The sequence below is a fragment of the Aotus nancymaae genome, unplaced genomic scaffold (assembly GCF_030222135.1).
Source record: "Aotus nancymaae isolate 86718 unplaced genomic scaffold, 86718_ANA_hifiasm-v0.15.2.pri h1tg000103l, whole genome shotgun sequence".
Taxonomy (NCBI): domain Eukaryota; kingdom Metazoa; phylum Chordata; class Mammalia; order Primates; family Aotidae; genus Aotus; species Aotus nancymaae.
In genome coordinates this window covers 125,875-143,616 of record NW_026988518.1, presented here as the reverse complement: position 1 = coordinate 143,616, position 17,742 = coordinate 125,875, and the positions used below count along the sequence as shown (strand labels likewise).

At 35.9% G+C, this 17,742-nt stretch overlaps 1 protein-coding gene across 2 annotated transcripts in view; it reads right to left on the bottom strand.

Moving 5' to 3' along the window:
- LRRC39 (leucine rich repeat containing 39) overlaps positions 1–17,742 on the bottom strand; it is a 26,940-nt gene extending 9,198 nt beyond the window's left edge. For both annotated transcript variants that reach the window (XM_012458460.2, XM_012458458.2), the window contains exons 1-5: positions 17,599–17,742; positions 12,949–13,141; positions 3,319–3,424; positions 2,095–2,251; positions 1,258–1,394 (exon numbers count right to left, since the gene is read on the bottom strand). In XM_012458460.2, coding sequence (XP_012313883.2) covers positions 1,258–1,394; positions 2,095–2,251; positions 3,319–3,424; positions 12,949–13,061 — 513 coding nt within the window. In that variant the 5' untranslated portion in view covers positions 13,062–13,141; positions 17,599–17,742. The remainder of the gene's footprint in view (positions 1–1,257; positions 1,395–2,094; positions 2,252–3,318; positions 3,425–12,948; positions 13,142–17,598) is intronic.

Sequence of the window (17,742 nt, the reverse complement as noted above, 5' to 3'; positions counted from 1 at the left end):
GGCCCAGGAGGTTGAGGCTGCAGTGAGCCAGAATGTACTCCAACCTGGGCAAAAGAGTGAGACCCTGTCTCAAAAAAAAGACTGGTTAATAGACCTGTAAAAAATCACATAGCTTTTATAATGATGGAGCCAACCCTAGAAACAAAAACACATGATTCAGAAAGAAAATATTTATTGGTCCTATTGTATGTGTAAAAAATTATCCATATGATTATCATTTTTATTGTATGCAAGGTAATGTGGTTTGGCTGTGCCCCAGCCCAAATCTCATTTTGAATTGTAGCTGCCATAATTCCCATGTGTTGTAGGAAGGACCTGATAGGAAATAATTGAATCATGGGGTGGTTCCCCCCATACTGTTCTCATGGTAGTGAATAAGTCTCATGAGATCTGATGGTTTTATAAGGGGTTTCCCTTTTCACTTGGTTCTCATTCTCTCTTTCCACCATGTAAGACGTGCGTTTTGCCTTTTGCCTTGATTGTGAGGTCCGAGTATGTCTTTATCAGCGGTGTGAGAACAGACTAATACACAATGGTATACATTTCATTAAACTGAACTATTAGACTATATAATATATACTATATTGTATTTTCAAGAGCAGCAATTGTTGGTAACAAGTTTGCTGGTTCGGAAAAAAAAGTCTGACATACTATTCAAGATAAAGTGGGAGAAGGGAATAGTCTTTCTATTTTATTTTATTATTTTGCTTAACTTTTGTCTTGCAAAGTCATTGTTGTCAAAGCCAAAGCACCATGGAAACTTCTTCACTGATTCTAAGAGCATTAAATATTTTCAAAAAGTAATACAAATGTCTTTATTTTTATATGATCAATTTGGTTTGACCAATTACAAGACATCATACCATATCAAAGTTTGAAGGCATTCCAGTCCTATTGCTATCACCACATTGTCTGTGCTTTGTGATAACTATTTATTATTTCAAAAATCATTAAGTAATCACAACCTAGGCCCTGCCCTAAATTCTGAGACTATAATACAACTCTCTCCCTGGCCTTCAAAGAGATCACAGTTTAACAAATGATGTCAGTACTGTGATAATAATAAAAGTATCTTTTACATTAAATCTTTCTCCAATTAAAAATCTGCATTATACTTACAGAAATGGTTTTCCCTAAATATTTTTTCTGAAATACATAGAATTTTCTCATTAGTTTTGTTATTGTTAACAACCACACATTGAGAGGTTAACTACTGCAGACGGAAAATACAATCATAGGCATTTGTATCTTTCTAACCTCTTGTGGAAGATCACATATATCTCTGTTAACAGCCAGTTCTAGTTTCTCCAAGCTGGCACAATTACTTAGTTCCTTGGGGACAGTCTTGATTTTGTTGTAGCTGAGAATCAGTTCCTGAAGTCTAGTAAGCAGTCCTATAAAAAATAATATACAGTAGAGAGGAGTTGGATATAAAATAATGTTTATAGTTACTATGCTGTAAGTATTACAACATAACTTACTTGCCAGTTTTGTATTGGCAAATTCAGAGTTCTTAGTTTCCTCCCTTTCCAAGTCTGTGTCCTGTCCTTTCTTCAAACAAGGAACAAGTTTATCCATGCAATAGGAAAAAAAAAATCCAAAACTATTTTTGTTTTATCTACACAAAATCCTGAGCAATTTTCTCTTAGGATTTTTTTCCCCCATTTGAGGAATATTTCTGTTCTTTCCTGAGAGGAATAGTTGAGCCAACAATATTGTTTCGAGAATCTACAGGATATTTCCAAAGCAGCTTTTCTTTCATTGAAATCTCATCTTGAATCACCTGAGTAAATCCAGAAACTTGAATCCTCTAGAAGCTTCAATTTAGATTAAATGGTTAAAATTTCTCAAGGTTCAGGGCTGTTAACAACAACACATTGTTAACTTTTTCTTTGGCTGTGTCCCCATCCAAATCTAATCTTGAATTGTAGCTCCTATAATTCCCATATGTTGTGGGAGGGACCCAGTGGGAAATAATTGAATCATGGGAGTAAGAAGTCTTTATTCCATGTATCCAAAAACAAAAAAAATCTTAATAAAAAGCACATCTGTAGGTGGATAAAATAGCACAGGAATAAAAGCAATCTTTCTTACCAATCCCTGGAGGTATCTCTGAAATTGTATTTCGAGATAAGTCTAACACAATGAGGTTCTGGAATCTTCCAATGAATTCAGGAATTTTCAGTAAACCAGTTCTGTGAAGTTGCCATTCCTGTAGTTGATTCAGTTTCAGCAGAGAAGAAGGAAGTGTCTACAGTAAAAGAAATGATGGTCGTTATATATTACTTAAATTATTTTAGTATCACACCACCCTGAAATGTAATATTTGACTTATAGAAGCACTTTGGGATATTTGGAATTTGTTTTCCTTATTGGGTTACCTTTCCAAGTGCTTTGTGTGACTTCCAATTTGTAAGATCTTTACCTTTTTTTTTTTTTTTTTTTTTGCTAAGCCTTCAAACCCCAATCATAATAGAATAAACAAAAATATTTTGATCAATAAGGTACACACATAGGAGTATGTCCTGATGATTCTGTTATACAGTACTAGGCTTTCCTAAAGTACATATATGTTATTGAAAATGAGACTATCCAAAAGTCCTTTCAATCAGTAATTCAAACTGCTTTTCCACTTCTGTTTTGAAATATAAGAATATTTTAAATGATTTTTTTTAATTTGAGAATTTTAAGAGTTTCAACTATTCTGAACTCTGTGTCTTTTCCATTTCAGCCTAAAATAGCCAGAATAGAAAGTAGTGGAGGAGCTAACCGTGACAAACACTGACATAAAACATGAAAACAAACACTGACCCAAGGGTTAGAGGCTCTTGTAAAAATTAGAGTATGCCTAACGTGATTAACCAACTATGAGTTTGTGTGTAAGGGGGAGAAAGAGTATGAGTCAGGTGGTAGACCCAATGAAAATATTAATATTAATATTTTATATTATATTTAATATATAGTAATATTTTCATTCCGTGAAGTTTTAACTGAGCATTTTTTCTGAAAAACAATATTTTTATTAGGCAGATGTTCATCTTTTTTATGGAAATTGAGAAGTTGCTTAAAAGAAGGATTGATAGGAGAAATATCAAAAATGATTTAAGTTTAGGCGGGGTTGAAGCAAACGGAACTTCTGCAAAATAATCATGAAGTTGCGTTTCTTTTCAGTTGCTCATGTTGCTCAAATTCGTTTGGTGTATTATTAAAATTAGTTTCTAAATATTCTAGTCTTAATTACATAGTCTCAGAATCATTCTCTCAACTGACCCACAAAATGCAAAATGTGGAAAATCAAATATTCTATAAAAAACTTACCTTCCATTCCTCTTTTTCTATCTTCAAAATGACTCTTCCATCTTCCCTGGTGACCTTTTCTCTTAGCTTAGTTAAGCTTACTCGTTCTTCCCAGATTCGCACTAGCCTAGGAGACCAGGAAATCATCTTAGTTCATAGATAATGACATAAGTGGCATTCACACACACACACATATATACAGAGTTTCATATATATTATATTTATAATATCATATTTATAATTATATATGAAACTTGGCAGAGTTTCGCTCTTTTGCCCAGGCTGGAGTGCAGTGGTGAGATCTTGGCCCACTGCCACCTCCACCTTCTGGTTTCAAGAGATTCTCCTGCCTCATCCTCCCAAGTAGCTGGATTACAGGCGCCTGCCACCACACTCTGCTAATTTTTTGTATTTTTAATAGAGATGAGGTTTCACCATGTTGGCCAGGCTGGTCTCGGACTCCTGACCTTGTGATCCACTGCCTTGGCCTCCCAAAGTGCTGGGATTACAGGCATGAGCCACTGCACCTGGCCACATATATATATATATATATATATATTTTTTTTTTTTTTTTTAAATGACCCATCAAAAACAACCTTTTGACTATTGGTACTTGGAATCAGACAAGAACTTATTTTGCAAGAATTATAAATATGTTTAGTACTACAAATGCCCTATTTTAAAAATTTTTAAACAGTATCATAATGCTATAAATTTTATTAATAATAGCTTTTTTGAGATCTGAGTCACATACCATAAAAATTATTTTTTAGAAGTACACAATGCAGTAAATTTTGGTAACAGAGTTGTGCAACCATCATCACTATCTAATACCAAAACATTATATCACTCAAAAAGAAACTCCACACCTGTTAGCAGTCACTCTCCACTCTTCCCTCTCATACCTCTTGGTAATCACTGATCTACTTTTTGTCTATCGATTTTCCTATCCCGGACACTTTATTTAAATGTGATCATACGATACATATCTTTTATGTCTGCTTCTTTCACCTAGCATAGTTTTTTTCAAAGTTCATCCATGATGTAGCATCTATTAGTACTTCATTCCTTTTTATGGCAGAATGATTCCACTCTATGGATCTACCACATTTTGTTTATCCATTCGTCAACTTATGGACATTGGGCTAATTTCACTTTTGGCTATTTGGAATAATGCTTCTATGAATATTGACATACAAATTTTTGTGTGACCATGTTTTTTCATTTTTCTTGGGTATATTCCTAGGAGTAGAATTGCTGAGTCATATGATAACTTTATGTTTAACATTTATTTATTTTTTTTGAGACAAAGTCTCGCTCTGTAATCCAGGCAGGAGTGCAGTGGTACCATCATGGCTCACTGCAGCCTCAGCCTCCCAGGCACAAGCGATCCTCCCACTTAAGCTTCCTGAGTAGCTGGGACTACAGGCATACTCTATCACACCCAGCTAATTTTTGTATTGTTTGTGGAGATGGGGTTTTGCCATATTGTCCAGGCTGGTCTTGAACTCCTAAACTCAAGTGATCCGCCTGCCTTGACCTCCCAAAGTGCTGGGATTACAGGCATGAACCACTATGCCTGGCTATGTTTAACATTTTCAGGAACTGCTAAACTGTTTCCGAAATGGCTGCATCATTTTACATTCCCACCAGTGGCATATCAAGGTTCTGCTTTCTTCACATCTTCATCAAAATTTGCTATTGTCCCTCTTTTTAATTACAGCCATCTAGTGGTATTTGATTGTGAGTTTGATTTGCATCTAATGGTATCTGATTGTGAGTTTGATTTGCATTTTCCTGGTGAGTAATCTATAGATACTTAATAGATTTTGTAATGGCTTACAAAGAATACAGTTCAACTTCAGAATTCAATTTCACGTTAATTTTATCTAGTCTTTATTTTTTACATATAAAAATGTATAAAATCTTTGTCATTCTGAAGCACATTTCTATTAATTTTTGATCTATTGCAAACATAAGAATTATATCAAACCAGAAAAATGCAAACTAGAAACTGGAAAACCAGGCACAGTGGCTCATGCCTGTAATCCCAGTACTTTGGGAGGCTAAGGCGGGTGGATCATCTGAGATCAGGAGTTTGAGACCACCCTGGCCAACATGGTGAAACCCCATCTCTACTAAAAATACAAAAATTAGCCGGATGTGGTGACACATGCCTGTAGTACCAGCTACTGGGGAGACTAAGGCAGGAGAATTGCTTGAACCTGAAAGGTGGAGGTTGCAGTGAGCTGAGACTGCACTCCAGGATGGGCGAGAGAGTGAGACTGTCTCAAAAAAAAAAAAAAAAAAACTGGAAAAATTGCAAAGAGCTATTTCTCTCCCAGAAAATTTTTCATGCCCAAAAAGGAGAGTAAGTTTAGAATTGAAAATTTTGAAATTTTAGCCTGTTAAAAGGATACATAATGAATATAAGCAGTCATCAAAGCATGAAGTTTAACTAATTTGAATATTTATTTGCCAGAAATCTCTTGACATCTGAGAGTTAGTACATATGTTTAGTAGTTTTGCATATTAACTGATCTTCAGCAAGGATTTTGTTTTAATGAACAGAAAGTCAAAAGTAACAAAGTGTTGAATTTGCTGTCTTTATGTATTTGGGTTTGTAAAATACTTCTTAGTATCTGTGTATTTTAATCTATCACTTGCCTAAAATTTAACTAATCTGCGAACAGGTGCCCTGTGGCAGTGGGATATGTGTGGCCTGATCTGAATAGCTAAGTTTCCCATAGATGTGGATAACTAAGAAAAAATATATAATGTCAGTTATTGAATTATATCACTTATGATAAAAATAGAACTCTTGGCTGGGTGCGGTGGCTCATGCCTATAATCCCAGCACTTTGGGAGGCCAAGACAGGTGGATCATGAGGTCAGGAGTTCGAGACCAGCCTGTCCAACAGGGTGAAACTCTTTCTCTACTAAAAATTCAAAAATTAGCTGGGCATCATGCGCACACCTGTAATCCCAGCTACTCAGGAGGATGAGGCAGGAGTATCACTTAAAGCCGGGAGGTGGAGGTTGCAGTGAGCCTAGATCACACCACTGCACTCCAGCCTAGGTGACAGGCGAGACTCTGTCTCAAAAGAAAAAAAAAAAAAATGAAAAACAATAGAACTATTCAAACAATGGACTTAATGGTTATTAATTAATTATTACTAAGAAAGAAATGAAATTCAGAGCAAGATTTAGTAAAAAGTACAATTAGAAATCTTATTTCTTGACCTTTAACTTAAGGAATTAATCAAGTAACCATTATAAGCCAAGTACTAGACATTAGAGATATGAAAAGCTCTGTCCTTGCTGAGTTTACAATCAGGCTATTATTAGAAAAATCTATTTCTGTTTCTGTAATGATTCCTACATTTTTCTGGTTCTGTATTTTTATGATCTAAGTCCAGAATGTACCATTTATTAATTTGGTTACCTTTGGCAAGACATCTCCCCTCTGTGGGCCTTACCTATAAAATTTCAGGTTATAGTTAAATGATATCTATGTATTTTCCAGCTCAAATATTCTATAATTCCTATACTGCTTTTTCTAAAAAAAAAAATTGAGACAAGCTCTCACTATGTTGCTCAGTCTTGTCTCGAACTCCTGGGCTCAAGCAGTCCTCCCACCTCAGCCTCCCAGAGCACTGAGATTACAGACGTGAAACTGCTTATTTTAATCTTGCTTTTCTTTCATGTCTCTAATTGAAATTTTATAACTCCACTAAAACCTTTTTGAGGCCGGGCATGGTGGCTCATGCCTGTAATCCCAACACTTTGTAAACCCAAAGCAGGTGGATCACTTGAAGTCAGGAGTTTGAGACCAGCCTGGCCCACATGGTAAAACCCTGTCTCCACTAAAAATACAAAAATTAGCTGGGCGTGGTGGTGTATGCCTGTAATCCCAGCTACTCAGGAGGCTAAGGCAGGAAAAGCACTTGAACTTAAGAGGCAGAGGTTGCAGTGAACTGAGATTGTGCCACCACATTCCAGTCTAGGTGACAGAGTGAGACTCTGTCTCTTAAATAAATAAGATTTTTAAAAACCCTTTTATTGTAGAATAAGGCCTTTTTCCTATATTGCCATACCAACTGTTACCTAAGTACTTGATTTTTTTCAAGGATCTTGGCATCAAAAGGGAGAAAGAGCAATTTCTATTTAAACTGTAGGCTTTTTTTTCTTTCATTTGTACCCAAAGCTTTAGCCACTTTTAGCTGAGAAAAGAAGCATTAGATTACATTTTTACCCTTCTTACCCCTTGCCTGTGTACAGACCACTTTCACATCTTCTGCTTCTTTTGTCTGCTTCCTTGCTACTCAGTGTGATTTGCACAACAGCAGCATCATTGTCTCCTGGGGGCTTGTTAGAAATCCAGACTCTTGGTCCTACTCCAGACTTACTAACCCAGAACCTATTTTAATAAGATCTCTGTGTGATTCCTATACAGACAAGTTTGAGAAACACTGCTCTATTTAAGAGTAGAGTAAAAAAGAAGGGACATCTCTTTGGGTTACTTTTGGTCAGTTTAAAATTTCTGTGAATTTTCCAATTAGCCTTTTTGCTGGCAATCAGCTTCTCTGTCTCACTTTAAAAGGTCTCTAAGATTCTTACCATTTTACATCAATTATCATTGTTTATTTATTAATTTTTTTCTTTTTCTTCTTTTTTTTTGAGACAGTGTCTTGCTCTGTCACCCAGGCTGGGGTGCAGTGGTGTGATCATGACTTACTGCAGTCTTGACCTCCAGGGCTCAATTGATCCTCCTGCCTCACCCCTCTGCCTCCTAAGTAACGGGGACTACAGGTGCATGCCACCATGCCCAGCTAATTTAAATTTCTTTTAGAGATGGGGTCTCACTGTGTTGCCCAGTCTGATCTCAAACTCCTTGGGATCAAGAGATCCTCCTACCTCAGCCTCCCAAAGTGCTGCGATTACAGGCATGAGCCACCATGCCTGGAAAATTATTTATTTAGTCACATTACAGGTTTTAAACCTAATCTTTGATCTCTAGACAATGTACTTTTAAAGTGGTTTATGCTTAATTTTAACCATAAACCAAGTTTTATAATAATGTACAATGATTTTACAATGAAATTGTTTTAAGACTGAGGGAAAGGTGTTTTGAGAAACTACATTACACAATCTCCATATAATGTTTCTAAAAGTAGAAGCTGATTTGGTCTAGGGTTGGCAAAAGAGAGTTTGTAATTTCCCCCCTACATTTTTAAACAATCTCTAATTTTTTTCCTCGAAGGTTATCAGAAAACTCTACAAATTCTAGGCCTAATCTTCATAATCATAGAGGTGTGTGTAACTTAATTTTTGGAAATTACATTTTGCTCACAGAAAATCCTCCTCCCTAATCATAAAATAGATGATGCCAAAAAAGAACAAGCAGTAAGGGCAAGACTGCACAATCATTACTCTTACATAGAGAACTTCTGAAATTTCTGAAATTACATAATTCTTAATAATGACAAAGATCCCTTTTATCAACACTTTAGTCAGGCTCCTGAGTCCTCTGCTTGACCAGGCTTGACCCTGGGGCTTCTCTTTCTATCCTTGTAGAATCCACTTTGAACAAAAATCTTGCTGTGTCTACAAACTTACTAAGAACTAGGTGGGGAAAAGTTTAAAATATTTTTAAGAGAAAAAAAAGTATGCTATGTCAGTTTAAGGGGAAATCCTCCTTCCTTGATATCCTCCTTCAGCAATAATTCTATCAAGTCATTTTAGCCAGAAACCTCATCCTTGATATAATAATTTTCCATCCACTGAATCCCACCCTGCTCCTGGGTTATATTTAAATGCCCACTTGCCCTTGTTCATGTGAGAACTGAGCCCAATCTCTCTCTCTGACTGCAAGACCCCATTGCAGTGGTCCTTATACCCCATTGCATGGCTCCCCTTGAATAAAGTCTGCCTTACCATCATTAGCAAGTGTTCAGATAATTTTTTTCTTTAACACTAGATACATGAAATAGGTGAAATTCAGGAGATTAGAACCAAGTCATGATTCCTAACCACTGTTAAAAAAATGGATAGGGTTTATTAAAAGTACTCTATGGGTGAAAAGAAGTTGGGGCATTAACAAAATAAAGAAAAAAAAGTAGTCTAGAGTCAGAGTTTTCATAACTGTACAATATAAACATAACACATTTCTTAAGTGTAGCTTTATGTAGAAAGGGTCAATCTGGGGAAATGTAAAACCTGAGGTGAATGTAATGCTTACTGAGTCAGACTGCTTAGGTGTCAATACCAGTTTCACATATATTAGTGGTGTGATCTTTGACAAGTTTCTTAGAATTGTTCCTCAGGTTTTCCATCTTTAAAATGGAGAAAATAATAGCATCTGCATATGGCAAAGATGTTACTCTTCTCTTCCTCAATAATGGATCCTGAGCCAGGTATGCACCTATAGTCCCAGCTACCTAGGAGGCTGAAGCGGGAGGATAGCTGAGCCCAGAAGTTCAAGTCCATCCTGGGCAACATAGCAGGAACCCAAGATCCTGTCTCTAAAAAAAAAAAAGCAATAATAAATTCTCTAAATTTAACTGGGCATAAGACCTCATTTACCCATCCTCTTTCATAGCTAGATATGGGTTATGTGAAGTTTTGGCCAGTGGGATGTTAGCAGAAGCTGCAGTGTGAGCAGCTTCCTGGAAGTGCAGCTTCCTCCTAACCAGAAACAAATATGATGGCTGCAGTTGGTGTATCTAGTTTGGACTACGAGGGGACTTCAGGAATGGAAAACATGCACAATTGAGCAACAAGATAGAAGAAACCAGGATGTCTGACTCAGTGGCGTGCTATTCCAGCAGTGGATCACTTATCAGAAAAGTTAACATCTTGTTTAAGCCACTATTATTTTGATTCCTTCTCTCACAGGGCAGTCTCATCCTCATAATGATACTATATTTCAGCATGTTGAGAAAATTAAATGAGATAGTACAAATACAGTAGTTAGCAGAGTTCCTAGTAAACAGTAAGTGCACAATAAGTGCCTGCTACCCTTATCTATCATTGTTAGCATCGGTGTCATCTTTATTAGCTTCTCTTGGGAAGAATGATTTTTCCCTGTCCAGATCTTTTGTTTTTACAGATATTTAGTAACACAAATCATTGCTTATCAGTAGATTCTTGCCCCTCACCCTTGTTTACTGGAAGAATACCAATTGTTTCCAAGTCCAAGTGTTTCCCAAGTAATCCAGATGATATGGTTTGGCAATGTCTCCACCCAAATCTCATCTTTAATTGTGGCTCCCGAAATTCCCACGTGTTGTGGGAGGGTCCTATACTGTTCTCATGGTAGTGAATAAGTCTTCCAAGATCTGATGGTTTTATAGGAAGTTTTCTCTTTCTTTCTTTCTTTTTCTGTTTTTGTTTTTGAGATGCAGTTTCACTCTTGTTGCCCAGGAGGGAGTGCAATGACGCAATCTCGGCTCACTGCAACCTCTGCCTCCTGGGTTCAAGTGATTCTCCTGCCTCAGCCTCCCAAGTAGCTGAGATTACAGTGTCACACCAACACTCCCAGCTAATTTTTTGTATTTAGTAGAGATGGGGTTTCACCATATTGGTCAGGCTGGTCTCAAACTCCTGACCTAAGGTGATCCACCTGCCTCAGCCTCCCAAAGTGCTGGGATTACAGTCATGAGCCACTGTGTCCGGCTGAGGTTTCCCCTTTCGTTTGGTTCTCATTCTCTTTTTGCTGACCGCCATGTAAGATGTCCCTTTGCTCTTCCTTTGTCTTCCACCATGATTGTGAGGCCTCCTCAGCCATATGGAACTGTGAGTCAATTAAACCTCTTGCCTTTATAAATTACCCAGTCTCAGGTTTGTCTTTATCAGCAGTGTGAAACTGGACTAAAATAATAAATTGGTACCATTAGAGTGGGGCACCACTGTAAAGGTACCCAAAAATGTGGAAGTGACTTTGGACTGGGTAACAGGCAGAGGTTGGAACAGTTTGGAGGGCTCAGAAGAAGAGAGGAAAATGTGAGAAAGTTTGCAACTTGCTACAGACTTGTTCAATGACTTTAACCAAAATCCTGATAATGATATGGACAGTGAGATCCAGGCTGAGGTTACCTCAGATGGAGATGAGGAACTTTTTGGGAATTGGAGTAAAGGTGACGCTTGCTTTGTTTTAGCAAAGAAACTGTCAGCATTTTGCCCCGCCCTAGAGATCTGTGGAACTTTGAACTTGAAGGAGATGAAAGCAGCAAAGCATTCAAGATGTGACTTGGGTGCTGTTAAAAGCATTCAGTTTTAAAAGGGAAACAGAGCATAAGAGTTCAGAAAATTTGCAGCCTGAGGATGTGGTAGAAAAGAAAAAACCCCTTTTCTGAGGAGAAATTCAAGCTGCCTGCAGAAATTTGCATAAGTAACAAGGAGCTAAATGTTAATCACCAAGACAATGGTTTTATAAGAGGTTTCCCCTTTCACTTCGTTCTCATTCTCTTTCCCAGCCACCATATAAGAAGTTCCTTTGCTCTCTCTTCATCTTCCACCGTGATTGTGAGGCCTCCCCAGCCATGTGGAACTGTGAGTCAATTAAGCCTCTTTCCTTTATAAATTACCCAGTCTCAGGTATGTCTTTATCAGCAGCATGAAAATGGACTAATACACCAGGATGAAACTTAATTTGTCTAAACCAATCAGACAGTCTCATTCCCCTAGAAGGTAACTGGGTTAGATGTGTACAAATGATCTCATTCTGGCCAATGAGAGGTGAAGGAGGTTTTTTTGGAGACCCTCTGAGAAAGATTTTCTTACTCTTAAAGAAGAAATAGAAAAAAATAGTTTCCACTCTTCTGAAGACATAATGATGATTGGCTGTGATATCTGGAAATGCATCAGTCATCTTATAACAGTGAAGGAAGCTAATCTGAGGATCAAACTGACCCAGAAATTAACAGTGGAAGGTGAAAAAAAAGCTGACTTTTAAAAGATGTTGAGGCTTTGGACTGACTATCTTTGGAACTGCCTTACTTCCCTATCGCTTAAGCCATCTTTAGTTGAATTTTCTGTTACTTGCTGACACTGGAAAATAATACTTGCTAATTTAATGTTTAGAAAGAGACAATGAATGAGAATTGTATAGAACTATATGAATCTATGAGGAAAGGGGCTATTTTTGCAGGATTAGTAGAATACTTTTTGGAGACATCCAATCAAGAAAGTAGGTAAGATAAAATGGAAGCAGAGGAAATGAGAGTGAAATAAATATAGCCCAAATCAAAGAATCAATTGATCCAGTAGCCCTGGCTAGAACACACGGCTATTCAAATAGTTGAGAATCTACTGTACCTTCTACGGCCAAATATTGTTTTAGATCCTAGGACGTATAATCCTGAACATACAGTCCTAAAAATTAGACTATATAATACTAATCAAACTTTGATGAATGTTAAACACAGTAGTATGAGGGCATAAGATAGCTACTATTTTCACAAGTGTATTTTTTGTGACTCCTATCACATAGACAAATTTGAGTCAGCTGTTTCCTTTAAGCATATTTTGAGTTTTCAGTAAATAAAAATCTATATCAAATTCAGTAATAAGGCATATAGATGTTCTTTTTTATGGTGATGATAATACGAATTTTCACTAATTCAAAGTAATAAATATGTTTTAGCATACTTGCGTTGAAATTCCTTCTCTCGCTTCAGGTCTTCATTGTGTTTCTTTATTCTTTCTTCCCAAACTTCCTTCACAGCATTGACAGCCCCAGTACAAACCACATTTTCAGTCATGATTCCTCCACATTGTCATAGAGTCACCAACTTCATTAGGTTTTGAATAGCTGAATCATAGATGCCATTTCAGAAAGGACCTAATTGTACCAGAGAAAAAAAGCAATGTTTCAGACTGTTCACTGAGTACCATAAAGATCATAATAGCTAATATTTATAGAACACATTCCATGCTCCAAAAGTTATTTTATATACTTTACATGCCATATCATACTTAAAAGTTCTCATAAAATACTATAATATAGGTACTTTTATTAACTAATATGTAGATGAGAAAATTAAGCTTTAAAGAAGATGAACAATTGTCTTGGGGTTCTCATATCTAACATATGATTCTTTTGTTATTATTTAATTCACAATAATGAAAAACTGCAACTAGTCTTCATGTCTAATTATAGGAAAATGGTTATATAATGGAGATTTTTAAAAGACTGGCATCTTGAGATATCATTCTAATCAGGATACCATATGAACAAGTGGAAATTCAGTTAAGTGATTAGCATATTGGGATTCTTTCTTTTTTGTGTAAAATAAATTGCAAATGGACAGATGGCAGTATTAAGGATTTTGACCTGAATTTCAGAAATGAGAGGAAAATAATAATAGGAGAATGGTTATGTAAATTGTGGTAGGTACATTTCATGGAATTTCCTATGGCCTTAAGATAATCATAATGATTTTTTTTACCAAATTAGCAATAATAAAATAATTTGATTTACAATTATTTAAATTATTTCTTTTCAAATTCAGGAATACAAAGACATCCACTTCTATTCAACATTATAGAAAGACTGTAATGCAAGTAAAGTAAATAGAAAGTAATGTAGTTGGAAAAGGAAGCAATGAAATTTGCAACAATATAGGGAAACAGACATTTTCATTCATCAATGGTAGTTTTGTTATATTCTGTATGGAGAGAAACTTGGTAATATCTATCAAACTCACAAATGCTCATCCACACTTAATTTATATTTCAAATATTTTCAAAGTTATTTGCCCTGTTTTTTATAAAAGCAAAATATTGAAACAACCTAACATTTCATCAGTAAACTATAGTCTACCCATATCATGGGAAATTATATAGTTCAAAAAAAAGGAAAAGTATCATATATTCATATGCCGTGATCTCCAAAATATATAACTATGCCACAGTTTATCCATTCTAATTAATGTGAATATTTGAGTCCCAGAGCTTTGCTATTACAAGCGATAATGTTTCTAAAATTATTGTTTTATCTTCTTGGTGTTCAAGTGAAATTATTTCTATTGGGTACATATCTAGAATTAGAATTGCTGGATCATAGTGTATGTATATGTTCCAGTTTACAAGACATAGCCAATTGTTTTCCAAATTGACTGTGCCCATTTATACTCTTACTACCACTGTGTAAGGGTCCCCATTGATATACATCCTCACCAACATACTACTGCATAAAGTGATATCCCAGGATAGTCATAATTTGTACTTCCCTGATGACTAAGTGTTCCAAGTTAATATACAAAGAGCATCCAATTAAAGAAAAGACAAAATCCTGAGTGTTGTTTATGAGAGGCATACCTAAAAAACAAAGATAGAGAAAAGGGGACAGTACAAGAATAGAAAAGGTCCACTTCTAGGTATATACCCAAGAGAAATGAAAACTTATTGAAAGATGTCACTTAGAAAATAAAAGGAATACCATGTACATTAGTGGGGGAAGATATTGGCAACATACATAACCACCAATGGACTACATCTAGAATACATAAAAGAACTCCTAAAAATCAACTAAAAAAGACAACACAAAATACAATTGAACAGGAAATTTTCAAAAAATAAAATCCAAATGGTAGAACTTGCCTTGTGGAGAAAAAAATCCAAATGACCAAAAACATATGAAATTGTGCTCCACCTTATTAAAAACATAATAAGATACTGATGAACATCTGTCAGAATGGCTAAAATTCAAAAGGTTGATTACACCAAGTGTTGGCGAGAATCTGAGTTACAGAAATCCTCACGTACTGCTGGTATATTGGTGAAATTGTAAATTAGTGTTAACTATTTTGAAATACTTATGTGGTAATGTTGAAGATAAGCACAGCTTATGATCCAGTAATTCCATTCAAAGGTATATACCTAGAGGAAGGGTGTGTCTCCACTAGGAAACATGAACAAGACTATTCCCAGCAATATTTTTCAAGATAGTAAAAAAATTAAAAATAAAATAAAACAATGTCTTAAAAGCAATAGCTAGGCACAGTGGCTAATGTCTGTAATCCCAGCACTTGGGAGGCCGAGGCGGGTGGATCACTTTAGGTCAAGAGTTCAAGACCAGCCTGACCAACATGGTGAAACCCCATCTCCACTAAAAAAATATAAAATTAGCCGGGGGTGGTGTCACATGCTTGTAATCCCAGCTACTTGGGAGGCTGAGTCAGGAGAATCACTTGAACCCAAGGGGCAGAGGTTGTGGTGAGCCGAGATTGCACCATTGCACTCCAGTGTGGGCAAGAAGAGGGAAACTCTGTCTCACCAAAAAAAAAAAAAAAAAAAAAGCAAAATGGCAGTATCCATCCAATGAATTATAAAAATTAATAGCTAGAATTAAGTGAGAAAAAAACCGTGTGACATTGGATATATGGTGAAAAGAGGAAATTTCTTCTCCCCATAAGCAAAAAGAAAGGCCGTCAGAAATTATGTTGAGGAAGACACTGTACAAAAAAGACACAGTCCATATATAAAGCCAACAAAATGTGGCATGATTTTTAGCAATTATTGAAGTGCAGGAAAGGAGAATCTATTTTAACATTCTTCTTTAGTACAATGAATATGACATTGATACTGAGAAGGAAATGTTGGCTCTGCGGAAAATAGAAATTACATAGTTATGATACTGTAAACCCTGTGTATTGATCTTTTGAAATACATCAACCTATAAAAAAGTAAGGAAGATTTATTGAAGGTTACAGAACACAATATAAATGCCATATGTCTTGAAAACATAAGAGTAACAGTACTTTCTTTTTTTAATCTGAGATGGAGTCTCACTCTGTTGCCAGGCTGGAGTGCAGTGGTGCAATCTTGGCTCACTGCAACCTCTACCTCCCAGGTTCGAGTGATTCTCCTGCCTCAGCCTCCTGAGTAGCTGGGACTACAGGCATGCACCACCATGCCTAGCTAACTTTTTGTATTTTTTAGTAGAGATGGGGTTTCACCATGTTGACCAAGATGGTCTCGATCTCTTGACCTCATGATCCACCCGCCTCAGCCTCTCAAAGTGCTAGGATTGAAGGCGTGAGACATTGCGCCCGGCCCAGTAACAGTACTTTTAACAGAGTGTGAAAGAAGGAAATGAGAAAAAGAAGTAAATGATAGGAACACCAATTTCCACATCTTCAAAGTGAGGAATCAAGAGATACTGTCTGTACTTTATGGAACAAGAAATAAAGATTAAAGTATTTGCTCAATTTTATGAAAATAATCAAGAGAGAAACTAAAAATAGGGATATAACTCTATGGCAGTATAAGGGGAACTCTCATAATGAAGCTCCATAGATAATGTCTAAAGTTGATTAAAAATAGCATGCAATTGTCTTTGAAAAAGAGAAAAAAAGAAATATGAGATAACCACTGAAAACTAAATCCCAAAATGCTTAAAGTGATTACTTCTAGGGAGCAGGACTAGTGATAGAGAGGAATAGGATAGATAATATTTTTCATTATTAACATCTTCTAAATTATTGATTTTTTAAACTAATATTATGTAGTATATGTGTGTGTGAGAGACAGACAAAGAAGAACTATATTACAGAAAACAAATTTAAAATTTCAATGTTGATAAATAATTGGCATATGCAAGAAATTGTTGAGAGAATTTCTAAGCAAGACATTCTGAATTTACTCAGGAACAGAATGCAAGATCTCTTTGCTATGAAGAAACCTTGGGATACATACACTGGTAATCCAACTTCCTGAGCATGTCGCAATCAATTTACAATTTATTGTCTCTGATTTAAGAAAGTTTGAAATTTTTGCCAAATACTGAAATAATACAAATATTTAAAAAATTCCAAGTATCTACATGTATACTTGTATTTTACTAGACATGTAAAACGATTCATCCACTTGCTAATTCATTTTCTCATTTGCCATTAAACGTTGCTCATCCATCAGTTTTTCTATAATGACCACCTTCCCTTAGGGAAACACAAGTCAATAATGATGTATTTCTTCCTCCAGCCCAGGATTGTGCTCTCTGCTTTGATTATTACCATAATAATAATAAAAAAAAAAGCACATAGTGTGGCAGCAAGGTAAGCATAGCAAACGAATTGTAGAAGAATTGTTTACTTATGGGGAAATCTATCTTCCAGAGGAGCACAATTATATGAGTGATGATGAACAACCCACAAAAAAAGTTTAAATTCAATTCCAGTTTGTTTGGACATTCTGGCCAATACAGACACAGTACAGGTATCAGCAGCAATCTAGTTATATGTGAAGAATAAAGGAATAAATGTTTCTGAAAAATACTTACCATTGTCAAATACTTACCAATATCGGTGGACACTGAAGTTCACATAACCAAAGTTAATGACTATCAGTTAAAAGTAGATTGCAGGGGGATTTTTTTTTTCAATGTGGCTCCAAATAATTAAAATCCCCAGTCAGCTGTAACCAAGTGAAATGTAATGTCAG